The sequence below is a fragment of the Perognathus longimembris genome, chromosome 1 (genome assembly GCF_023159225.1).
Source record: "Perognathus longimembris pacificus isolate PPM17 chromosome 1, ASM2315922v1, whole genome shotgun sequence".
Classification (NCBI taxonomy): Eukaryota; Metazoa; Chordata; class Mammalia; order Rodentia; family Heteromyidae; genus Perognathus; species Perognathus longimembris.
The window spans coordinates 63,560,647-63,588,030 of record NC_063161.1 but is presented as its reverse complement, the minus strand read 5'-3'; the positions used below and the strand labels follow the sequence as shown (position 1 = coordinate 63,588,030).

The window sequence follows — 27,384 nt, the reverse complement described above, 5'->3', positions numbered from 1 at the left end:
TGGTAAGAAAATGGAACTAGCAGCTGGGCAGATGTCTTTCAATTCCATTTTTATCTCCCTTTTTTTTCCTTGCAACATTTTCTTGGGTAACTTATTTCAACACTTGGATCTCATTTCCTAATCAGCAATACAGAAATGATATAAAAATTAAGTTTGGAGCATTAAGGTGTTGTTTAGTGGTAGAATTCATGTCTTGCAAACTCAAGGCCCTGAGTTTAAGTCCAAGTATCAACCCCAAACAACAACAAACAAAATGTTAGGGCTGTTGGACAAGTAAAGGAAATGAATTCCCCAGTGTATCAGCACAGTGCCTGTCAAAAGAACAATGTCACAAGTGTTTGTTCCTCTTTTCTTCAGCTTCATATAATTATATGCCTACCTGGCAGGCATGTAAGAGATGAAGGGGGTTGGGCACTAGTAGCTCACACCTGAAATCCTAGCTATTTAAAAGGCTGAGATCTGAGGACCATGGTTCAGATCTAGCCTAGACAGGAAAGTCTATGAGATTCTTATCTCAAATTAACCAGCCAAAAAGCTGGAAGTGGAGGTATGGCTCAAGTTCTAGAGCCTAGCCTTGAGTTAGAAAGCCAAGCAGCTGGTGCTAGTGGCTCACGTTTATAATACTAGTTACTCAGGAGGCAGAGATCTGAGGATCAGGGTTCAAAGCCAGCCGCAGGCAGGAAAGTCCATTAGACTCTTATCTCTAGCCACCAGAAAACAAGAAGTGGCGCTGTGGCTCAAGTGGTAGAGTGCTAGCCTTGAGCTGAAGAACTCAGGTACAATGCTCAGGCCCAGAGTACAAGCCTCAGATCAACAACAACAACAAAAATTAAAAAGAAAAAAAAAGAAAGCCAAGCAAGAGCAGAAGGCCCTGAGTTCAGATCCCGATACTGGCACGCATGTACACGTTCGCCCATGCACACACACACACACACACACACACACAATAATGGAGAAGTTACCATTGAGAGTTTATACCCCTTTGTAATACTTAATTTGGGGATTGACCTTCATGACAAGCTTGGAATTCCATGTAAATAAAAAATAATTACTTGGATATTGCAAATGTCAGCATGTTATTCTGAGCTATCTTAATTATTATCTGAGATGGTAAAAGTCAGTATTTTTTGTTTTTAATTTGTTCCTTTATTGTCAAATGAAGTACAGAGGGGTTGGGTTACAGTTTCATACCCAAGGCAGTGTGTACATTTTTTTATCCAACTTGCTACCTTCTCACTCATTCCCCCCTCCCCCGCCTTCTCCCTTCCCCATGTTCCTCCCCCCCATTAGTTGCACAGTTTTTTTTTTTTTTTAATTTTCAAACTGATGTACAGAGAGGTTACAGTTTCATACATTAGGCATTGGATGCATTTCTTTTACTGTTTGTTACCTCTTCCCTCATTCCCCCCCTCCCCCTCCCCCTCCCCCTTTCCCTTCCCCCACAAGAATTGTTCAGTTCATTTACACCAAACAGTTTTGCAAGTATTGCTTTTGTAGTCGTTTGTCTTTTTTACCCTGTGTCTCTCGATTTTAGTATTCCCTTTCAGTTTCCTAGTTCTAATACTACTATACATGGTTTCCAATTGTTGTGCCAAGTCGCGAAACCACCACCAAGAAGACCACCGAGACCCAGACATTCCGAAATGCAAAAGCAAGGCAAGGCTTTATTTAAGCGAGCTGCAACTCGGGCCTTGTCCTACCCACCCACACAGCGGAGGTTAGGAGGGAGCCTCGAGCTGTGATTACACAGGGCTTATAAAGGCAAAGAACAAAGTAACAACAATCAGGTGTTCAAGCAAGCAAGATTAGGATACAGGTACAAATCTGATTGGCTCAGGGTTCGATTCTAAAATGGGGTTCACGTGGTAAAATGGGGTTCACATGGTAAAATGGGGCCTGACTTCAAAGTCTGGCACTTCACAATGTACTCAGATAAGATAGAGATAGTGCAGGTACAACCACAGGAAGGGGATACAAGAAGATCATCAATAATAGAAGGTACGGTTACACATAGCATGTTGAAAGTAGTTACAACAGTGATATAACAATCATTTCCATAACCTGGAGTTCATTTCACTTAGCATCATAAAAGTCAGTATTTTTTAACCTTGCTAATTAGCTTCTCTTTCCTGCCTTCCCTTTCTCTCTCTTCATATATATGTGTGAGATAAGAAGCAAGTGGCACATTAATTTTATTAAGAATGATTTCAAATGTCAGAGGGTGTAATGAGCCTGAGATACGATTCTAATTGCCATAACTATTTGGAATGAACACATTTCTTAGCCTTGTTAGCCTCATAGTGGCTGCATAATTATTTGGAGAAATGAAATTGTTCTTTAGGGCCTGCAGAGTCTTGTTTTTTGCATTCTGTCTCTGTGTGTAACTCTTTGGAGAGTCCTACAAACCTCAGCAACAGGACGCTTCTGCCATGCAGGTTTGGGTTTCCGAGGGAATTGAACACAACTCGGTCATTCTTTAATGTCTATAGTAGGTTCTTGTGTTTTGTAGCTATAAGCAAAAGAGTTGTGTGTGTGTGTGTGTGTGTGTGTGTGTGTGTGTGTGTGTGAGAGATAGAGAATACAGAATGAGAAAATGAATGAAAAACAGAACAAGAGAGGGAGAGAGAGGCAGAAAGAAAAAAGAGAAAGAGATGGACAGAAACAAAGAGAAGGAGGGATACAGAATGAGGAAGGGAGAGAGCAAGGAAGGAAGACTGAGAGATATTGAGGACCAGAATAACCACTTTATTTTATAATATATCTAAATTACCTACAACTATTTTGGATTTAACTTGATATCTGATTTTCTTTGCGATCTCCACTTTCCAATTAATTGTGGAAGCAGAGATGTTAGAAAGGTGATTACAACTGATTTTTTTTTTATGCCAGTGGTTCCATTCAAAGCCTCCTTGTAGAAGTTGGAAATGGAGACAAAAGGTTAAATTATTAATGAACTTTTCTTGTTTGTGGTAATTGATTTTTATTTTTATTATGATGATTTGTTTTTGGTAGTAAATATGGTTTGAACACGGGGCCTGGTGCTCTCTACTGCTTGAACCCTACTGCCAGTCTGTTTTGCTTTATATCTTTTTCAAATAAGGTCTCACCTTTATGCCTAGGCCAACCTGGACCAGGGCCCTCTAGTTATGTCTCCTGTATAGCTGGGATGTCAGGAGTTTACCACCATACTCAGCTTTTTATTGGTTCAAATAGGGTCTTGCCAACTTTTGGCCCACATTCACCTGAAATTTGTGTCCTTTCTGATCTCCCGAGTAGCTGGGATTTCAGGTGTGAGCCACTGTGCTCAACCTACATGATAAATTAAATAAGATAATTTGAATTTGAGACAACTTTCAAACAAACACTTCAAAGATGATTGCTTTTCCAACTCAATATTTGTTGACGCCACTCACTTTTGTCATTGGTATGACACTTTCGTAGTGTCATTTTCCCCCCCTTCTGTCATATTTCAGTAAAGAGGTAGTGTAAGACCCCTGGGTTTAGCTTGGTACTGATGGCTCATGCCTTTAATCCCTGCTACTCAGGAGGCTGAGATCAAGGATTGCTGTTCACAGCCAGCCTGAGCAATTAAAGCACTGGTACACACACACACGATGATATATTCCAGTTGATCATATATATATATATATATATATGTATATATATATATATTCTAGTTGATTATAATATGATAACCCCTTGCTATTTCAAAAGTCCTCATTTTACTCAGTATTCTCCCAGTGGGACACTGATACTGATACTCTTGTAGCTTTCTTTTTCAAAAGGAATTGTTAGTGGGCTTTGACCATCTTAGAAACACTGTTTGATAACAATAAATGTCTGCCTTTCCTGTAATTTAAGTTTATGAGCAATTATTTTATTTGTTTATTTTCATTTATTTTTGTACTAGTCCCGATACTTGAACTCAGGACCAGGGTGCTATCTCTGAGCAATTTTTTTTTTTTGGCCAGTCCTGGGCCTTGGACTCAGGGCCCGAGCACTGTCCCTGGCTTCTTCCCGCTCAAGGCTAGCACTCTGCCACTTGAGCCACAGTGCCGTTTCTGGCCATTTTCTGTATATGTGGTGCTGGGGAATCGAACCTAGGGCCTCGTGTATCCGAGGCAGGCACTCTTGCCACTAGGCTATATCCCCAGCCCTCTGAGCAATTTTTGCATAAAGCTAGAGGCATAACATTTGAGCCACAGTTCTATTTCTGGTTTTCTGATGGTTAATTGGAGATAAGATTCTCATGCAGTTTCCTTTCCAGGCTGCCTTGGAATCACAATCCTCTGTTCTTAGCCTCCTGAGTAGCTCGTATGACAGATGTGGGCCACTGGAATCCACAGAAAATTGTTCTTTCCATTCCTGCCTCACAGATGGCACTTGCTGATAGTTTTAAGCCACCCTCTTATCATGAACTCTGAGTAAGCCCTCACATTGAACCAGCCACCCATTTCTCTAATTCATTTTTTAAAGTTTTTATCATTTTCTTTCGGTAGTTGTACTCACTATTTTATTACAAACATTCCACCTCTTACTGTACCCTTAGTAGCCAGCCCATGTGTTTGTAAGCACGGTCTCAACACCAAATCCTTTTCTCTGGCACTCTCAGTAGCTTGGTGTTTGTTGAATAAAGATCTGAAAGAGGAGCAGAAAAATGTTGAAGTATAAACTCCCTTAGGATATCAACTATGTTTCATCACAGACTTTTGCTCTTTCTCCATACCTTCTAGTGTCTTGTGGCATGTAAACAATGCTGAGTACTGACTTAGTTAGGGTAGTGTTGCACAAAGGAAAGGAGAGAGAGTTTCCCAGATGAAGAGAAACCATAAATGGAAGGGATATAAAGGCCCACGCCTCTAATCCTAGCCACTCATGAGGCTGAGATCTGAGGATCAGGGTTCAAAGCCAGACAAGAAAGTTGAGACTCTTATCTTCAACAAACTACTCAGAAAAAGCTAGAAATGGAGCTGTGGCTCAGAATCTCAGGGAGAGTGCTCAGGGCCTGAGTTCAGGCCCAAGGACTGGCATAAAAATTGAGTATAAAAGTTTAAAATTCAACAGTATGTATAGTGAGACATGACCAGTCAAGCAGTAAGGACTGTTTTACTCAGTTCTTTCTTTAGCATTGGTAGAGTTGCATGTAGCTTGTTGTTCGCAGTTGCCTCTGAGTTTTTGTTTTCATCTGTTTATTTGCTTATTTTACCTAGAAGATGTACTTTTGAGCAGGAACATGACATCTGTCGTGTAATCAGCTGTGGGGAGGAGGGATAGGGAATATTAGGAAGTTGTTAGTCTTTTTATCTTAGCTGTTTTTTTTTCTGTTTACATGCAAAGTCTCATATCAGATTAATTCTGATTGAATGCTTTTGGTTGGTGTAAAGGGCTTTGATTACTGGTAGATGCCATTTGGTTTATTCAAACAAATTACAGAAGATATTTTTTAAATCCTGGAAGAGAAAAAAAAGGCATCTTGCTGTTCCATTCTTATCTTCCTGGTTATATTTTTATTCTCATTGGTACTACATTTGTGTTGATTAATGAGTCCTGATGACAATCAAGGCAAGGAAATTTGTAGATAAATGTTTTGTTTTGAAATGCTAGCATGCTGAACTTGAATATGCATGATGTTTCTTATTGGAGCAACTCATTGTTCAACTGCTAATAGATAAATAGCTGGGCATGTGGCTCATGCCTATAAATCCTAGCTACTCAGGAGGCTGAAATCTAAGGATTGAAATTTGAAGCCTGCCCCTCCAGGAAAGTCCATGAAACTTGTATCTCCAATTAACACCTACACCTACTCCCCGCCCTCCCCACCTCTCAAATAAAACAAAACAACCCCAATACTGGAACTGGATCTAACAGTGTCCAGGCCCTGAGTACTATGAGCACACACACACACACACACACACACACACACACACACACACACACACACCCCTAATAAAAAAGTTAGTAAACCTATTGCTGTACTCAACATATTTTGTGAGTCCTTGAAAACAGAAGCATCTGAGCTGATACTGGGCAAAGGGTCAACATTGCCCTCAGCTTCCACTGCCATGGTGATATGTGAACCAATCAGTTTTCATCACTTGTTTCTTGGACCAATCATATTTCATTCAGTAGATCCTGACAGACAACCATTCTAGCTGAATTGTATGAAATGTGTGGAAGCTCCTTGACAATTTAGTAGTTGCTTTGAGTTTAAATAATGTTTCCTGCTTGTAGAATAGACAGGAAGAAGGATTGGAGAAAATGATGATGCATAATCTCAAGTGTTATCATATAATTATTGAAATGTATTATGGAGCCTGGGCAAAAATTGAGAACTAGAACACATGGTCTTATAGTATTGCTCCATTCATCACCAGCCAGGAGAATGCCACGAAGTTATTGAGTCGTCGTGCTTTTTGTTCATAAATGGGACTAGCCCTTTGTCCTAGGGCTGTGTGAGGGCTGTGTGTTATGACATCAATAAAACACTTTGAAAATCCCTGTTATTTAACAAGATACACTTATTTGTGTATTGGCACTTCACCGAAATAGCTGGAAAGCGATGGATCAATTGTGAAGATAGAGAAAACTCTCTAAATCTACAAATTAAAAAAAAATCATTGCCAGCCACCAGTGGCTCCCACCTGTAATCCTAGCTACTCTGGAAGCTGAGATATGAGGATTGTGGTTCAGAGCCAGCCCAGACAGGAGAGTTCTTGAGGATCTTTTCTGTTATTAACCAGCTAACAACCAGAAGTGCAGATATGGCTCAAGTTGTACAGCATCAGCTTTGACTGAAAAAAAAAAAAAGAAAAAGAAAAAGCGAAGCAAAAGTGTGAGGCCCCAAGTGCAAGCCATTAGATAGACCAGACAGATAGAAACAACAATTTTAAAGAATTGCTGGCTTTAAGTGGCATTTTCTCCAGCCCCAGCAATTCTGTCACAATTCCACTCCATTGCCAGGTGTCTAGTAAACAGAAGCAAATCCTCATGTCTGGAAGAACTTGGATACATGCATGAAAGCTAAAATTATTCCCAGGAGCCAAGAAGTTGGAACAACTGGACTGTCTATCCACTGATCCAGAGCATGTGCAACAGATGTGCAATGGAATATTACTTGGCAAGAATAAGGAGTCAAGTGCCAGGTACTGGTGGCTTATACCTGACATTCTAGCTACTCAAGAAGCTGAGATCAGGGGCTGGGGATATAGCCTAGTGGCAAGAGTGCCTGCCTCGGATACACGAGGCCCTAGGTTCGATTCCCCAGCACCACATATACAGAAAACGGCCAGAAGCCGCGCTGTGGCTCAAGTGGCAGAGTGCTAGCCTTGAGCGGGAAGAAGCCAGGGACAGTGCTCAGGCCCTGAGTCCAAGGCCCAGGACTGGCCAAAAAAAAAAAAAGAAGCTGAGATCTGAGGATCATAGTTCAAAGCCAGAACAGGCAGGAAAGTTTGTACCATTCTTAGCCCCAATTGATCAGCAAAAAAAAAAAAGGTAAGTGGAGCTGTGGATCAAGTGGTAGAGCCCCAGCCTTGAGTGAAGATAGAAGTTTCTATGCCCCAGTATAAACTCATGGGACCACTGTTGGCTGTAGGTTTTGTTGGTGATGGAAATGCATTGCATAGCATGTGACGCTATGGGCAGAAGGAGCAGGTGGGTCCCATGATTGTGTGATTAGAGTGGGTGTGTGGACTGAAGATCCCCTTATGCTGTAGGAATTCTCTGTACTGATCTCACCAGAAAATCAGACACATAATGGCAGGATGTTGTCACACCTGCTCGGAGGCACTGTTCAGAATGTCTGTTGCCAGCAGAGAATGTCTCTCAGTTACACAGAGTCAGGTTTGCTTACCCACAATATGGAAGTTAGGTTACAGTGAAGCATAGAGATCCAGCTTTCATATGTCAGCAGCTAATTAATTATCAGGGAACAGATAATTACCAAAAGTCTAAATTGGATTAAACAAGTAATAGTAGACAACTAGGAAAGTTATTGACCTTTATATATTCATCCTACTTTGATCACCTTCCTAAATTAGCCTATTGATTTCAAAAAGCTTTTACTAGTTAATTTTTTACATTTTGTTGATTTTTAAAAGCTGCTAGTAGTTAATTTTTAAAAATTAATTAAAGAAATGCTGACTTCAAGGAACTTTGAGCTTGCTCAGCTGTTGCTTTACCATTTGAGCCACATTTCTAGCCCTGCTTTTTGCTGGCTAATTAGAAAGGACATCTCATGGAGTTTTCTGCATTCTAGATCTCAGCCTCCTGAGTAGGAAGGCTCACACACATAAGCCCTCCATATCTGCCTTGTTAATTGCCTTTTTATTTTCTGCACATGCACAATTAAATTTTCTCCAAGATAATTTAATTTTTCTATTTCTAATGCTACCTTTCATCTTTATTTTATATCTATTCCCTTAAACTTCTGAAATGATGGTAGATAATGGCATCATTTGCAGAGAATTTCATTGTGCTCACTGTCTAAGAAGTAGTCCATTGACAGAGCGAAGACAGCACATCAAAAACACAATTAAAAATCACATTATTTTCTGACACATTATTTCTGGAACTTTCACCAGTTTATGTAGCCTCTGTGAATCTTACGATGTCATCCAGAAAACAGGGATTGCAAATAATTGCTCTGTGTGTGAGTGTGTGTTTGTGTGTGTGTGTGTGCGTGCCACAGCTCCACTTCCAACTCTTTGGAAGTGCCTTGGAGATATTAGTCTCACAGACTTTTCTGGCCTGGCTGGCTTCAAACTATTATCCTCAGATCTCAGCCTCATGAGTAGCTAGGATTATAAGCCTGAGGATTATAGGTACCTGGCAACAGCTGATTTTTTTTTTTTAGGATTATGACAAGGGATAAAGACCTGGAAGGATTAGAGACCTAAGTGTGAAACTGGTGACACAGATTCTCTTTGATCTGCTGGGGCCACAGAAGAGCTGTGAGTGAGTTCTACAGATCTGCAGAGATTGCTACCTGGAGAGGTTGAAAAACATGGGTGAGAAAAATGTCTGGTAGAGGTGTTGTGGCTAGAAGGTAGGTGCTGAAGGAAGAGGCAGAGACAGGCTGAAGGCATAACAAAAGGGTGAAATCTAGATAAAGTAGATGGGTAGAAGTACCCTGGGCCACCTGGTTTGAAGTAAGTCTATGGCAGCTGTTTACTGCTATGTGTCTGATGTTAGGATTTCTACAGACGAGAATCAGGAAGAATGGAAGAGCTGGAACTTGGAAGCAGTGCCAAGACAGTAGAAGTTTTAGAGTTGAGGGACAAAGAAAGGGGAAAGGGACCCTGCTCCTCCAGGAGGGAAATCTTGTTAACAGAGGATGGACAGTACTGCTGGCTATGTTGGCTTTCTTGGGCTGTTGTAAGAAACACTTGGGTTTGTGGGTTTCCAGCAATGAAAGTTTCATTTTGCCCTTCTAGAGGCCAGAATTCCCAATTCAAAGTCACTGAGCTGAAATGGAGGCATTGTGCAGTTTGCTGTATTGGAGAATTCCCTTGTTTGCCCTTTCCAATGTGGAGTGGCTGCTAGTATTCCTTGGCTTGTGGCCGCATCACACTGGTCTTCAAGGCCAGAATCTCCAAACCTGTCTGTGCTTGTTAGGTGGAGCAGTCATTTCAGCTCCTTTTCTGGCAATCAGTCTTTCCTGATTCTTCCTCCTTAAGGAGTTGTGGAAGAACATTTATGCCCTACTCAGAGGATTTACACCATGTCCTCAAATTGAGATGCACAGTTCAATCCTATCTGTAAAGTCCTTCTTCCCACATAAGGCTATGCTTACTGCTTCTGGGATTAGAACCGTCATGCTGGCTGCCCATATTATTTTGGCTTCCACAACTGCCATTTACTGGGATAGATACTATGGAAAGATAATGAGCTTCGTTTTGAACCTGAGTTTTGGGTTTCAAGGATACCCATATTCTGTTCTGTCAGTGTTTTCTTCTTCTTTTCTTTTAATTACACATGCTAACTTCAAGGATTGTACTCTGTACTTTTATTTTTCTCCTGAAAATCTGCATCACCTCAAATGCATCCTATGTTTTTGTTTTTATTTTGGTACTGGTACTGGTGCTTGATCTCAGGCCCTGGGCATTGTCTCTTAGTTTTGCTTTTTTAAAAATCAAGGCTAGTGCTCTACCACTTGAGCCACACTTCTACTTGTGACTTTTTGGTGGTTGACTGGAAATAAGCATCTCATAGATTTTCCTGCCTAGACTGGCTTGGAACTGCGACCCTCAGATGTCAGCCTCATGAGTAGCTGGGATTACAGATGTGAGCCACTAGTGTCCAGCTTCTGTTTATCTCTGGGCTCTGACAAAAACATGGCTTCTTTTTTAGGTAACACCCAAGAGTATCAATCATAGTTGAAGACTAAAAAAATATAAAACTTGCACTGCTAATTAATCTTTCCCTCATTTTCCTTGGCAAAGGTTAGAACTGCATTTTCCTTTCAGACCATTCAACTGGACAGTATTAACCAATTTCAGCCAAAAAAAATCCCAGCAACCAAAGCCTAAAAGGTTAACTTGAAGATTCTTTTATTCCCACTGTTGAGTAGTATCTGTCATTCTTAATTGGATCCAGTGTGTTAAGTCTGCAAAGGGAACAGATTTTCTTACTTTCTTGGAGGCCAAATAATCTCATTAAACAGTTTCCAGTGACCCCACCTGTCTGAAGTACTTGATAGTTTAGATTTTTATTTTCTTTAACTTTCAATCGCAAATCATTATTATTATTAGTTTCTAAGCCTATTTTTTGGCCCTGTACAATCGTTTACCTTCTTCTACGCCAATTGTAATTTTGGAAAAACAAGTCTTTTTTCCTTATATGTATATATGCTTAATGTCCAGGTGAATTTGTTCAATGAATATACTAAAAGAATGAATAAATAAGTCAGAAAGAATCAAATGAGGCAGTCAAATTCATTGAGTACTATTTCTGTCATTCGAATGAAAAATGTTTTGAAGTTTTTGCATTTACACATAAAAAGCTCTCAAAGCCATTTAATGCATTTAAGAAAACATATAAAATCAGGCATAGGTGGCTTACACATGTAATCCTAGCTACACAGGAAGCTGAGATCTGAGGATCCTGTTTTGAAGTCAGCCCAGGCAGACACATCTATGAGAATGTTATCTCCAATTAACCACCAGAAAGCCAGAAGTGGAACTGTGGCTCAAAGTGGTTGAGCACTGGCCTTGAGAAAAAAAATGCCAAGGAAGACTGCCCTAGGAATGACACACACATGCACACACACACACACACACACACACACACGATGTATGTGAATATATGTGAATTATAGGACATATGCATGACATACAAATATGGCATTTCTGTGATAAATATGATATATGGGTGATATAATATGTATGAAATGTGATATATAGGATACATATGTGAGATATATAAATACATATAAATATATTTATGTATTTATCTGTAAATACATGTAAATGTGTACTTTTATATATAAATAGTACATCAATACTACATTTATAGACATTATATAGGTATAATATATTTATAAAAATAAATATAAATATATAAACACGATGCATAAATATATATAAATATTATATAATATATGAAACACTATACATAAACACATATAAGTACTGTAAATATTATATAAATACTATATAATATAAAATATATAAATTATAAAGATATATTTATAAATATATAAGTATATAAATAAGTATAGAATTTATATGCTATTTAATAAATACATTTATTATATGTCATATCCTATATATTTAGACAATATTAAATAAATATGCATTCTACATGTATACTTATACAAACACTATATATATTTATATATTTAAATATAACTCCCTAATTCAAGTCAGTGAAATAATGCAATGCTTTATAAAGGCCTGGGAATGGCTAGTGACACATATCTTTTCCTGTTTTCAGTGACCTTGCTTTCCCATTTTTTTCATTTAATAGTTTACTTATTAGGGCAAAGGCTCCAAATGCTGCTTTTGCCTTCTGCCCTACTTACAGGCATGGAGCCGCCCACCGCAACGAAAGTGAGTCCTTGCCAGCGCTGGCTGGGCTCTGGCTGGGCGCTGGCAGGCCAGGCTTGTATGCCAGCCTGCGCCCCGCCTGAAATCGCCGAGGCAGGCAGGTTTGGAGAGGCCTGGTTAAGTGGTCTGTGATTCAGAGCCTGCACTAACACCCCAAGGAAAATCATTAACCTTGTGTCAATTTTCACCAAAGTCCAAATTGCTGTTATTTTATTTTATGTTCGTGTTGTCTTGGGGCTCGAACTCAGGGTCTGAGCGCTGGCCTTGGGCTTGTTTTACTCAAAGCTGGTGCTCAAAGCTACTGCTTGAGCCTCGGCCGCCAGCTCTTTTGGGGCTGTGTATAAGATTCTCACAGACTTCCCTGCCTGGGCTGGCTTTGAACCACGTCTTCTGATCCTTGCCTCCTCAGTAGCTACTAGCATCCCAGGCACGAGCCCCCGATGTCCAGTAGAAGAGGCTGTGTGCCGCAAAGATGTGGGTCTCCAGCACGTGTGAGATCCTGACACAGGAAGATGTCCATACAAGCGTGCCGTCCATACCTCCATCTTGGCGCGTGTGCTGGCCGCCTTGGAGCCCGGAGTTCTGTCAGCCCTGGAAAATGTGCCACTGGCCATTGTCATGAGGGCGATGGCTGGAGCCCCGTCTGCTGCAGGGGACTAGAAGGGGGTCTTTGATTCCAAAATGTGGCTCATAGACTGTCAGTGTCCTTGTCCGCGCGCGTGCACGTGTGCACACGCACGTGTGTGTATTTAAATCTGTCTGACAGAAAACAAAGGTATTTTTATACCAATGGGTATAAGGCATTACCTACTTATGAAAAGGTAACCCCTCTGTATATCACCTTAATAATAACTTTTTTAAGAAGAATAATTTTTTAAGAAGTTGTTCTTTCTTAGCTTGATCTGCCTGGGCTGGCTTTAAACTGTGATCCTCAGATCTCAGTGTCCAGAGTGAGAAGATTGCAGGTGTGGGCCGCTGGTGACCAGCTTTCCTCTGAATCTTAGACACCAGGCATTTTAATTGAAATTTGAGGATGAGCGCTTACTGTAATAACTTAGGTGATTCTCTGGTGATTTTATTAGGCATTTCCTCTGGCAATATTTCTAATGCACACTGCATTTCTTCAGCAGGTTTTCTTTCCCTCCAAGTATTTGTTCTTTTCTTTGTTTAGGCTGTATCCAGATTAGCAAACTAGTATGACCAATAACACTCAGAATTTTTACATTGTGTTATAAAATGGTAGGCATAAAAATTTAAATATGCTGCCTCAGGTCAGTAATGACACACACTTTTCCATCTAAACATTTCATAAAGTATTTATTTGTTTTTGTTATTTTGTTTTGCACCTGTACTGGGGTTTGAACCTGGGCCCTGTCCCTGAGGTTTTTCTCTCAAGGCTAGCCCTCTACCACTTGAGCCACAGCACCACTTCCAGTTTTTTGGTGGTTAATTGGCTTTGAACCATGATCTTCAGATCCCAGCCTCATGAGTAGCTGGGATTACAGGCATGAACCATGTGTGGCCAGCTAAAAATAAAGGTGTTTTTAACTACTAGTTACAGCTACATTTGGCCTCTCTTTCTTTCTTTCTTTCTTTTTTTTCTTCATTCTGCAAACACCATCTCCTTACATATGAGTCCCTGAATAGGACTTCATTTTGGACTCCCCTGGCTCAAGTGAGCCCAACTGGAGATCTCCCACATTTCCAGCACTTAGAGGAAAATCAGTTGTTTCTTCAGCACTTCTTCAGACTGTGTGGTGCTTGGTAAAGGGCAGAGAGTGCGGCAGAAGGACTGGTATCATTCAGTTGCTCTGCCCAGGGCTGGGTGTGCCCCTTCATTCACTCATGTGCTCAGAACCTTAGCCAGGCTTCTGCAGTTATCAAAAGGCTTTCTCATTAATATGGATGGCCTATTTGTTCTCTCTAAATTTTTAAAATTATAAATGCTTGAGGCATAATACTTTCCCCTTAAGAGAATCACATGGAATCAGGGCAACTCTATTATTATTTGTGTAACCAAAGAAGACATGTCTTGTCAAGCAAAATTGCAAAGTTAAATTTTTCTTTCTTCTTTCTTTCTTTCTCTCCGTCTCTCTCTTTCTTTTCTTTCTCCTTCCTTCCTCCTTCCCCCCTTCCTCCCTCCTTTCTTTCCTTCCTTCTTCTCTCTTTTCTTTCTTTCTTTCTCTGCCAGTCCTGGGGCTTGAACTCAAGGCTTGGGCACTGTCCCTAGCCCTTTGTTTCTCAAAGCTAGCACTCTACTACTTGAGTCAAAGCTCTACTTCCGGCTTTTCTGATGGTTGAAACAAGAGTCTCATGGACTTTCCTGCCCTGGATGGCTTCAAACCATGATCCTCAGATCCTCCTGAGTAGCTAGGATTACAGGCATAAGCCACTGAGGACCAGCAAAGTCAAATTTCTAATCTCAGGAGGGACATGATGAGGTGCTTGTGGAATTTTATTTCTCTTCATAAAAACATTTTTTGTTTGTTGTGTTTCTGATACTTCCTGATGTTTACATATCACAATGACTGAGCCAAGCACTGTCACGTGTACAATCTGTGATGAAGAATATAAGACTTTGTCTATTATTGATAAAATCCCTTTATATTTGCAACTAGGAATTGTAGTTTTTGTATAGTTTGGGCTCTGAATTTTATTTTTTGAAACATATACACATATATACATATTAATATGGATACATGTATAAATACTTATGCATATTGTACTAGGGCACTGAATTGTGTTTCTTGAAAATATGTATATATTTTGCATTAACTCTTGATTTTTTTAATGCACTCTGAAAGGAAGAGTTTAATTGAGATTTGCTAATAATGTCTAGTGAGCAAAAGAAAGAGCTACTGAAAGAGCATGTCCATTTAAGTGGAAAATTACCATTGTAAATGTAATATCGAGAATTTCTCAAATGTTTTTAATTCTTTTTTTTTTTTTTTGCCAGTCCTGGGGCTTGGACTCAGGGCCTGAGCACTGTCCCTGGCTTCTTTTGCTCAAGGCTAGCACTCTACCACTTGAGCCACAGCACCACTTCTGGCTTTTTCCATATATGTGGTGCTGAGGAATCCAACTCAGGGCTTCATGCATATGAGGCAAGCACTCTACCACTAGGCCATATTCCCAGCCCTGAAATGTTTTAATTTACAGTTTGCCAATGGTTTCTGGCATCATAGTGTCTGCATAGAGAAAGAGAGGATAATTTTGATTTGATTTCTGACTTAATGGTTGTTTTAATAGGGCTTAATTTCAAATATAAATATGACTATAGCGTGGGTGCTGGTGGCTCATGTCTGTAATCCTAGCTACTCAGGAAGCTGAGATGAGAGGATAGAGGTTCAAAGCCAGCCCAGGGAAGAAAGTCTGTGAGACTTTTATCTTTAACCAATCACTAGAAAGGTGGCAGTGGAACTGTGGCTCAAGTACTAGAGTGCCAGTTTTGAGGAAATAAGCTAAGGGACAGCACCTAGCCCTGAGTTCAAACTCCACTACTGGCTCAAAAAGGAAGGAAGGAAGGAAGGAAGGAAGGAAGGAAGGAAGGAAGGAAGGAAGGAAGGGTCTGATGTTTTCTTTCTGGGAATATTTCAAGACATGATCTCATTTTCTGATCTGTGCTGCATAGTTCTGTGTTGGGGTCCATCTTCCCCCCTAGATGGAAGGGGCCTGAGGCACCTCCCCCAGCTGGGGAATGCGGCCTTTCCATCCTCTATACATTGGAATCCAGAGAAACCAGTCGGGCAAAGAGATCCCCGACTTAGCTGGCAGCCAGCCTGGCGCCTACCAGCCCCGCCCTGGTTTGGCGCGCTCAGAGTGACGTAGCCCCTTGGAGGTCAAGTGACCAGCCCCTTGGAGGTCAAGTGACAGCCTTTTGGCCTATGGGAATCCTGGCCAACCCCCTTCCCCCGGATCATCTACCCTTGTCCCTTTCTCAATAAAGTTAGTTCGCTCTCAGAAGCTGACTCCGTGGTCTATGTACGTAGGTAGGAAAACGGTCACATTGCCACGCGGGTCGCGCGCACGCCAGGACGGAGACGCCCCTACTTCTCACCCTGACAGACCTGCAGGCCGAGGATTGGGGGAGAGGACGATACGAGGGTAATAAGAGAGAAAGGAATAAGCATTTGAGCAGGAGCAGAGAAAGCAGTCCCCACAGTTCTGTTGGGTTTGTTTTATATTCTTGGTGTATAATGATTGAATGAAAGTGTTCCCTTTTGAGAACCTAAATTAGGACGTCAATTAATAGGGAAAAAGGCAGATGTACTCAATTACCAGGGGAGATAGTCATAAATGAACAAGAGCAGGTATTTTGGTAAAGACAGCTGATTGCATGGGATTTTTTATTACATGTTGTAGAGGTGAATGCCATGCTCAGATTTAAATTTTGAAAGCCTGAAAGTTATCTCCTTAAATAACCCAACTTCCTTTTCTTTTTCTTTTTTCAAAGTATGCTTCGAATGAGCAGTTTTAAAAAGAAGTTATTCTCAGAAGAAATTTTTTCTAATAATTGCCTGACTTATTAGTCAGAACACACTAAACATTTTTAAATGATTACTTAGTGTTTTTCATCTTATTTTTTGGCATGACAGTAGTAAGGCTTGAACTCAGGTCCTCAAGTTCTTGCTTGATTTATTTGCTCATGGCTGGTGTTCTACCACTGGAGCTACACCTCCACTGGCTTTTTTCCCCTGTTTAATTGGAGTGAAGAGTCTCATGGACTTTCTTGCCCAGACTGGCTTTGAACCATGATCCTCAGAGCTCAGCCTCCTGAGAAGCTAGGATTACAGGAATGAGCCTCTGCCACCCAGCTCCAATGTTTCTCTCATGAGGATTAAATAGAGGACTGCATTATCACAGTTGAGATATAGTTTCTGGTACATCAGTAGCATTGGTATCTACTCTGATTTTCTACATTTTCAGAAATATGTGTAAAAAGTGTTAAGAGGCACTAGCAATAGCCTTGTATACTTGTTTACTATTTCCTTTCTCTGAAAAAAATATGTAAACATAGACTGTGTATTCATTTTAAATTCTCAAACTCCAATGGCAATCTAAAACTCCTTAGGGCTGACATAACACAACTGGCAATTGATGATACTTCTTTCTCTAGTTTATGTATGAAGATGTGATTATTGGCTCTAAATCCCAAATCATTTTTTATATTAGTGATGACAAGCAGGAAGCACTTCTGCATATCTAAATATGCTTAATGAAGAATTAAAAAGAAACCTAAAGCCAATTTGTTCTTCCAAAGAGCTAGCACATGTTAGAACATGGAAAGTTGTAGTTCTGGCTCACTTCAGTGCAAGGCTGGGGAGATTTGTGGCCATCCCACAGAGCTTCTTGTGGGCTAGTGAATCAGAACAGATCTAACTTCAGCAGTTAAAAAAAATTAGTTATCTATGCATATGTTAATGGACATGTATGTGTACATATTTTATATATTTATATACATATATAAATGTTTTAGTTTTCTATCACATCTAACAGTGCTTTTTGTTTTGATTTATTCAACAGAAATCTTCTCGATAGAGATACATTTTCTAAATCAGATCCAAGTAAGTATATATTATTTGCTTTTGGAAACAATCTACTTATTTTACTTACTTGATTTTGCAAAATTTGTAGGAAAATAATCAGTGTTTTCTATGCATTTGTCTTAAATCCTAGGAAATCAGAGGGAAGGGGAAGGTCTCATTTCCTGATGGCTCTTCTATCTGGTCAGAACTGTGACTAACGAGGAAGCCACTTGGCACTTTGAGATTGGGATGAAAATGCAAATGACTCTAATGTAGGGGCAGGTTTTTTGTTATTACAACCTCATGATATGGACATAGACTAGAAATGTCATTTAAAAATAACTGCCAGGGGTCATAATTTGAAGTGATTTAGTCATACAGTTGCATATTTTCCTTAAAAAAATAAATAAAAATAAGCTGGGTGCCCATGGCTCACACCTAAATACTCTGGAGGCTGATAGTTGGTGTCCCTTTGCTGCCTGGGCAGAAAGGCTCCAAAGGCCTCATCTCAAAAATAACCAGCAGCCAAGCCTCAGTGACTTACGCCTGTTATCTTAACTACAAAGGAGATCAAGATCCGAGGATCGTATTTAGAAGCCAGCCCAGACAGACAAATCTAAAAAAAAAACAAAAAAAAAACTGTTATCTCCAATTAACCAGCAAAAAGCTGGAAGTGGAGTCATGATGACTCACTTGGTAGAGCACCAGTTTTGAGGGCAAAAAACTAAGCCACAGCATCATACCTGAGTTCAAGCCCCAGTACCAACACAAAAAAATAGTAATCAGCAAAACACACTGCTGGAGGAATGGCTTAAGTGATAGCGCACCAGTGAGCACCAGCTCAGCAAGTACATAGCTTGAGTTCAAACCCTAGTATCAACAAAATAATAGCAACAGTAATCAATACACAGTGAAAGCATACAAGTAGTATATAAAGGCATGTATGAACTAAATTTTTTGATTCTCAATTAGGGATATTGGAAACTGGGAATACCCCGTAAAATGAAAAGGGTAATTTGCATGAGAAAACAACAGAATTAAGTATATAGCCATTAAAGTATAAATCAACTAATTGTATAAATTAATTCCAAATATCCAAAAACTAATAATTGGTATCCAACAGTTCTTTATTTCTACAAATGTGGTTTTATTACCAAGTGAAAATCTTGGTTAGATTCTAGAAGATTCTTGTGGTTATTTAGGAAAAGAAACAGCAATTGATGGGTTAAAGACTCTTGGGGTTCATTTGATATGTGGATGAAACTTTTATCCCTAAATCTTTGTGTAAAATTCCGGATTCCCTTCTCATGGACTTGCTTTCTTGATTTGTAGGGTTTCTTTCTTTCTCTTTCCCCTCCTTCCCTCCCTCCTTCCCTCCCTCCCTCCCTCCCTTCCTCCCTCCCTCCCTCCCTCCCTCCCTCCCTCCCTCCCTCTTTCCCTTCCTTCTTTCTGTACTGCATTTTGAACTCAGTGATTCATGCTTGGTGGGAGGGTGCTTTACTGCTTTGACCATACCTCCAACTCTTTTTTAGCTAGTTAATTGAGGATAGAATCTTGAGAACTGCAGCCTGGCTTCAAACTAAAATCCTCTGTATTTTAGCCTATTGAATAGCTAGGATTGCAGGCAGGAGCCATGAGTACCTTGTTGGTTTTAGGATTCCTTGCCCATTTACAAATATTGAGTGTAGGTGTTGTAACTATTAAGTGTAGAATAGTATTTGCTCCACATTGTGCCTTTTGTGGTGGTTTTGAACAGTTTAACTCTTAGGAAGAGTTCAGAAATATGTTTTAATAGACATATCTACTAATATACCAAATATTTCAAATTGTTAAAATATGATTAAAAATTACCTATATCTATAATGTAATATGAAGACTTGAACAAGTACAACATTCTCGATGTGCACAATTAACTTCCAAAATTTAATTTATTTTCTGCTTCTGTAAGGTAATTTTAAAAAAATGACTATTTCATGATAGTTTATTTTCAAAAGGCGGACTAGGTATGATGTAGCCTTTGGACATTTGAAATTGTATACATTTACATTTGATGTTTAGAAGAGATATTTATATATATATATTTTTTTACCTTTTGTAGTTTGTGTCTTATACGTGCAAGGAGTTGGAAATAAGGAATGGAGAGAGGTAAGGTAAAAAAAATCTTTAAAAATTAAATGAGCTTGATGCTGTTACAACTTAAGATGAAACATTCTTTTATATAGTTAAGGCTTTAAATTTTTTAAATTATTTATTTTATTATCTTTCAGTAGATATACAAAGCAGTCTCAATTAACAGGTTGACTTGGGAGTATAATGCATCTTGACCAATATCACCCTTTTTAGCATTTTCTCCCATCTCTTTACCCCCACCCTTCCTTTCAAGTTACCTGCTTCCATTTTCACATTTGTACATTGAGAATTATGATTTTGCCCACCCTTACTCTCCCCATTTAAGTTGAAGTCTTTTTTACTTTTTTAACATATTTAGTTTATCGTTTTGTGAAAGTTACTTTTGAGTTTTGTTTGGAGGAAACACAATGATGGCTTATGAATATTTGACTTATTCATGAGCTTCCTCCAAAATATTCTAGACTTGAGACTTGGACTTGAATCAGCCAAAGTGATATTTAATAGGTTTGAATCTATTTGACATGATTTGACACAATGCCTTAGAGAATTGAGTTCTGTGGACTTAGTCTCATTTTTTGAGGTCACCTGTTGGTATCTGATTAAAAAAATCTCATATGGAAAGGCTGTAAGTGGGTGTTCCATATCAAATTTTACCTGGTTTATTTTTATTTTTATTTCTCCAGGAAGAAAGTTGTTTGGATAAAGCAGAAGCTCAATTTCCTAACATAAATACTCATTACTTAATGAACACATGATGAAGAGGCTGAAATATTATATTAATTTATTTATTTTTCTGGACTATGTTCACATACACATGGAAACATGATCTCTGGGAACTGATGGAATATTTTATAATTAATGGTATTTCAATCTGCCCAGCATTGCTGGTTCTAGCTCACGAAGGCAGTACATTGTTAAATGAGGTTAGAGTTTATGGTTACATTTCTCTAGTGAGAGATACATGCTATTAGCTGGCACAGATTCCTTTGTGCTAGCTATTTTAGGAATGTGTGTGAATTCTGGGGGAGATGTGAAGACTAGATCATTGTCATCTATTCTCAAAAATGGAGGGGAAAAAAATCAGCAAAATTAAATCTCCTGGTAATGAATTGACATTCGGTATACAACTCAGCTCGAGTTTCTTCTATGGACTCATTGATTGGCTTTCCATAACTATGGCAAATACTTAATATGATTTACATATAAAATTTTAGCAGCACAATCTCTAACTGGTGGGCTCTGTTGGTTTTGACAAGGGAGCATATTAAAGTGTTTATAGTGTTGAAAACCACCACAACTCATCACCAGAAAGCAAAAGAGATCTTGGAAGCAGCTGTGACCCAACAATCTCCTGCTAAGGCACCCTGCTCCCCCAACCAATGACCTAAAGAACTCTCACTGGGCTCCTCCACCTTTTAAAATTTCCACCACTGCCAACAGTGTCACCACAGAGAACAGCCTTGGGAAGAAACCAAGCTATAGTGTTTCTGCCCCTGTTATCCAAGCTTCACACCCAGCTCACAATGCCAAGTATATTCAGATCATCCCTAAGGGTTGTAGGATCCAAACCCATATCACTCAGCATGCCTAGTTCAGACTCCTCTGTGACACCAGGCAAGCTCAGCTGAGAGCCCACAAGGAAAAAGTATCACACCCAAAGCTGCATGCTTCTAAATGATGCTAATTATGTAGGGTTTGGGTTCATCGTCGTTGTCTCAATGTGACAAGAGTGGAAGGAAAGGACACAGGAAGATAGAGTAAGAAGTTGAGAGCTTTCTTGACAGGAAGCAAGAGGTGCAGACACTTCTGAAGCAGAGTTCCACCAAATACAGAATTAGGAGGCAGAAAAAGTGGGGAGAGGCAAAGTTTATTTGAAAGTAAGATGCCAGAGGAAATGGAGGCAATGTGTTTTAGCTAGTGGTGGATTGATATAAACCCCCCACCCAGACTCCCAACATTGAGGGCTTTGTCAGGCCATAGGACATCCTATTCACCTGCTTTCCTGCCATAGGGCAGGAGAGGAAGGAAGATGGGGGAGAAGAGGAGGAGGAGAAAAGAGGAGGAGAAGGAGAAGGAGGAAGAGGAGGAGGAAGAGGAGGGGGAAGAGGAGGAAGAAGAGGACAGGAAGAGTAGGAGAAGAGGAGGAAGAAGAGGAGGAGGAGGAGGAGGAGGAAGAGGAGGAGGAAGAAGAGAAGGAGGAAGACAGGGAGAGTAGGAGAAGAAGAGGAGGAAGAGGAAGGAGGGGATGAGGAGGGAAAACAGGAGGAGGGGGAGGAGGAGAAAAAGGAGGAGGAAGAGGAGAAGTAGAGAAGAGGGAGAACAGGGAGAGAGGAAGAGGAATACAGACTTCTCTGTGTAAGAGAAAAAGAAAAGGATCTTGGAGGTTGATAACTCCTCTGTAGGCTCATAGAGGCCCCTCTGTTCCAGTCCTTTTGGTCATTTTTGGCTGCTTTGGCATCTGGTCGAATCATGTATTCGTGTCATCCCCAGCGAGAAGGGATGCCTCTCCCCTGCTTCAGAGCCATCAAGGTCTTTGCTCTCTCAGAGCCATTACCTTGCCATTCTAGGGTGGAAATGTGTGTGTGGGGTGTGTGACACAGGCTCCACAGGCCATCTCTGCTTTCCCCAAGGGCCTCAGGGCTTGTCACCTCCAGTGCCCCCCATCCAGTGGGAAGGCAGGTGTGGGTCAGCCGTACTGTTCCTCAGGGAGGCACTGAGGGGGACAGGATCAAGGGCAACAGTGGAACCCAGCCTGGCAGACACTAAACCCTAGATCACAACATCTACTATGTAGAAGACACAGTGGCAGGAACTGGAAATCCCAAGGCAGGAGGCACCCCTGACCCTGCAGGCCTGGGCGGCTGAAGCCCATTTGACCTCTCCTTGGGGGCTGTAGTCCCACAATCCTCTGCAAGGGCATGCCTAAGTGGCCTAAAGACCTTTCCCCAGGCCTCACTTTTTTTTTTTTGGTTTTTGTTTTATTTATTTATATTTTCCTTTATTGTCAAAGTGAAATACAGAGTGCTTATAGTCTCATATGTAAGGCAGTGAGTACATTTCTTGTTCAATTTGTTACCTCCTCCCTCATTTCCCCCTTCTCCCCTTCCTCTTTCCCTCTCTCTCCCATGAGTTGTTCAGTTGGTTTACACCAAATAGTTTTGTAAGTATTGCTTTTGGAATCCTTTGTCTCTCCATTTTGGTATTCCCTTTCCCTTCCCTAATTCTAATACACATATATACAGTATCCAGAGTACTCAGATGAGATACAGTGATGGCCGGGATAAAACCACAGGAGGGGAATATGAGAGGGAAAAAAAGGGTACAGTTTCACATGGCATGTTGAAAATAATTACAACAATGATATAATACTTGTTTCCACAATAAGCCCTTATTGTGTCACAGCTATGGAGTGTGTATTGGTATAGTTCATGTTTTACACACAGCATCAGAAGTGTGGGCAGGTTAAGTCATTGGAGTGAAATTGTTCCATCATGATCAACATAATGGGTTTCAAACTAGGTTGTAAGGCTCCAGGTCCTGGTGCTAAGCTGCCTTGCACATAATTCTCATCTCATCCCAACCAGGACATTGTGCTTTTATAGATGGAAAACAACTTGCCATCGTAAATTTGATTCAGAGTGAAAGACAAATAAGGAGCCAACTATAGAAAAAAAAGTGGCATGCTACTAAGATAAAATACTGAGAGAACCGAATACTTTGCTGACATTTGTTCTTTTTTGTTGGATCAGAAAATATTAACAAATGGGAATCAGTTTGACAATAAATATTTGAAAAAAAACAAAAAGAAATAAAAAAAAAAACCCAAATGGGAATCTTAGCTACTCAGGAGATTAAGATCTGAGGATTATGGTTTGAATCCAGCCTGGGCAGGAAAATCTGCAAGACTCTTATTTCCAATCAGCCACCAAAAATCCAGAAGTGGATCTGTGGCTGAGTGCTGGCCTTGAGCAAAATAGCTCAAGGACAGTGCCCAACCTGAGTTCAAGCCCCAGGATCAGCCCAATAATTAACTTGATAAACAAACAAATAGACAAATGAATAAATAAACAAAAAACAACTGAAGATGGTATATAAACAATACAAAATTGGTAAAAGTGCTGAGAAATAAGGACCCAAAATTGTGCAGAATGTGATAACAGAAAATGGAAAAATATCACTTGTTGTAGTCTGTTTGAGTTCACTCTATAGAGTACTACTGTGCTCTGAAGTTTATTTATTTTTTTTGTGCCAGTGCTGAGACTGAACTCAGGACCTAAAAATGCTGTCCCTAAGCTTTTCTGCTCAAACTAGCACTCTACCTCTAGAGCCACAGTGCCACTTCTGGTTTTCTGGTGGTTAATTGGAGGTAAGAGTTTCATGGACGTTCCTGCATGGGCTGGCTTCGAACCACAATCTTCAGATCTCAGTCTCCACAGTCGCTAGGATTACAGACATGAGCCACCAGTTCTTGGCTGAGAAATTTGTTTATTTTTATTTTTCCTATTTTTGAAGGCTGAGGAGTCCAATATCGAAGTTGAGGGAACCCTCTTCTTCTGAGAGACTTTATGTTGTATCCTCCAAGAAGAGTGCTGTTAGAGGGAGGGGAAGGTCAGAACTCATGCACTCATCTATATCAAAGTAGCCCACTCCTTCTATAGTGAACCCACCCCTCGTTAATGTCATTAATATAGTAAAAAGGACACAGTCTCTTAAAACACCCATCTCTTTTTTTTTCTTTTTTTTCTTATAAAACTGATGTACAGAGAGGTTACATTTTCATACGTTAGGCATTGGATACATTTCTTGTACTGTTTGTTGCCTTGTCCCTCATACCCCCCTCCCCCCTCCCCTTTTCCCCCCCCTGAGGTGTTCAGTTCACTTACACCAAACAGTTTTGCAAGTATTGCTTTTGTTGTTGTTTCTCTTATTTTACCCTTTGTCTCTCAATTTTGGTATTCCCTTTGAATTTCCTAATTCTAATTCCAGTACACACTGTTTCCCATACACTCAGATAAGATTACAGAGATAGTGTAGATACAATCACAAGAAGGTGATACACGAACATCATCAATAGTAGAAACTACAGATACACATGGGATATTGAAAGTAGTTACAACTGTGATATAACAATCATTTCCATAAAATGGAGTTCATTTCACTTAGCATCATCTTATGTGATCATAAGGGTATAGCTATTGGGCTCTTGTGATCCTCTGCTGTGACTTGCCTAAACTTGTGCTAATTATTCCCAATAAGGGAGACCATAGAGTCCATGTTTCTTTGGGTCTGGCTCACTTCACTTAGTATAATTTTTTACAAGTCCTTCCATTTCCTTACAAATGGGGCAATGTCATTCTTTCTGATAGAGGCATAAAATTCCATTGTAAAACACCCATCTCTTAACATTGTTCAATCAGGGAATTACATTTCCAAACAGGAACTTTAGTGTCAATATTTCAAGCCACAGAAGCAATTAGAAGGCAATTGTGACAGATAAGAGTTTCAGATAATTTAAAAAGTTGAAGAATAGGGCTGGGGATATGGCCTAGTGGCAAGAGTGCTTGCCTCGTATACATGAGGCCCTGGGTTCAATTCCCCAGCACCACATATACAGAAAATGGCCACAAGTGGCGCTGTGGCTCAAGTGGCAGAGTGCTAGCCTTGAGCAAAAAGAAGCCAGGGACAGTGCTCAGGCCCTGAGTTCACGGCCTAGGACTGGCCAAAAAAAAAAAAAAAAGTTGAAGAATAAGAGCATGGTGTAGAGAAATGGAAAGACACTTTACTATAAGGCAAACCTTGTCTTAGCAACTTGATTGACATGCTGGGTAAAACAAGGAGATTGGCTGGTGCCTGTAATCCTTGCTTTTCAGGAGGCTGAGATCTGAGAATCGTAAAGTTCAAAGCCAGCCACAACAGACAAATTCTTGAGACCCCATCTCCAATTAACTAGCATAAAGTCAGGCTAGAGGAATGGCACAAATGGCAGAGTTCCAGCCATGTGTAAGAAAGCTGAACAAAAGGGAGAAGCTCTGAGTTTAACCCCAGTAAGAAAAACAAGAGAAAGAGAGAGGGGAAAAATGAAACGTCTTGTAGTTTTTAATTGTCACAAACCATTTTGTGTCCTTATTTTGAAATCTAGGATAATGTCGTGGTTGTGACTCTCTCCCCCTGTGATATGAGGAAGGACGATAATAATTCTAGCTTATACTTTAGTTCTGATGCTGAAGTGTGAGCCATGGATGTCAGAAACAGGCACACAGGCAGGCTGTACAATTAAGGAAATGTTGTGATTTTAAGAGATGAAACACTGTGCAAGAATATAAGAAAACTAGCAGGGGTGGGTAAGTGAATGTCCACATGATAAAACGTTCTAGAATTCCTTGAACCAGCTCAACAGTTGATTTCTTTGGCCTCAAACCTCATCTGCAGCTTTGGTGTTCCCCACCTGCGAGAACGCTAATGCGATCTGGACAACTCACATCATGGCAGCTAATGCTATTAGAGTCAACCCCATGCATGGGGTTGTCTGTTTTTTTGTTTGTTCTTCATAGGTCAAACAGGGTGGGGTGTTGCGATTCAGTGTAATCTGATGGTGCATTTGTGTTTTCTGCTCTATGTCTTTTTACTGCCCATAGCACAAAAATTTGCTGTGTGAATTTTTTTTAATTTTTTTTCTAGATTTTAGTCTATCAGAATGCCAATGTGCTGGAGAAGACTGCTATCTTTTTTTTTTTTTTTTTTTTTTTTTTTGCCAGTCCTGGGGCTTGGACTCAGGGCCTGAGCACTGTCCCTGACTTCTTTTTGCTCAAGGCTAGCACTCTGCCACTTGAGCCACAGCACCACTTACAGCTTTTTCTATATATGTGGTGCTGAGGAATCAAACCGAGGACTTCATGTATAGGAGGCAAGTACTCTACCACTAGGCCATATCCCCAGCGACTGCTATCTTTTGATTGATTTATAGATGGATGGATGGATGATTGATTGGTGGATGGATGGATGGATTGCAGTAGTACAGGGATCTGAACTCAAGCTACTATTACTGCTTGATGAAGAAGTAGAAAGGGGAGCCTGGCTGTGTGCTGAAGGGAGCAAGGAAGAGTCATGCTCAACCATCTCGTGGAGTAGATTCATTCTCTCTAGACTTGACCCACTCCCAAGAGATAGCAGCAACCCCATTCATGAGGAGTCCCCACCATGACCTCATTTTATTTCACTAGACCTCATCTCTTAAAGATTCTAGCTGTGTGCTAGTGGCTCATGCCTGCAATCTTAAACTACTCAGGAAGTTGAGATTTGAGGATTACTGTTTGAAGCCAGCCCAGGCAGAAAAGTCCAGGAGTCTCTTATCTCTCAATTATTTATAAAAAAAAGCTGGAAGTTGAGTTGTGACTCAGTGGTAGAGTGGAAGCCTTCAGTGAAAAAGCTAAGGGACAGAAAGAAACCAGGTCCTGAGTTCAAGCCACAGTCCCAGCACAAAAAAAGAAAGATTCCATCCCATTGTCTTAATTTTTTTTCTGGGGGAAAATCCATAGCACTTCAAAATTCATTAAAAATATTTCATCTTTTATAAATGAAGATTGAATGGGTTGCAGATAAGGAAGCTCCCTTCGTGAATTAAATCTGTAGGCGTGTGAAAAGCAATGCTTTTAAACCTTATAAATTTTAAGAATGTGATTTAACTT

The 27,384-nt window shown here is 40.2% G+C and overlaps 1 protein-coding gene across 4 annotated transcripts in view; it reads left to right on the top strand.

Annotated features, from left to right (window-relative positions):
* Cpne8 (copine 8) overlaps positions 1-27,384 on the top strand; it is a 272,518-nt gene that overhangs the window by 24,843 nt on the left and 220,291 nt on the right. For all 4 annotated transcript variants that reach the window (XM_048366531.1, XM_048366539.1, XM_048366523.1 and 1 more), the window contains exons 2-3: positions 17,568-17,608; positions 19,668-19,714. In XM_048366531.1, coding sequence (XP_048222488.1) covers positions 17,568-17,608; positions 19,668-19,714 — 88 coding nt within the window. The remainder of the gene's footprint in view (positions 1-17,567; positions 17,609-19,667; positions 19,715-27,384) is intronic.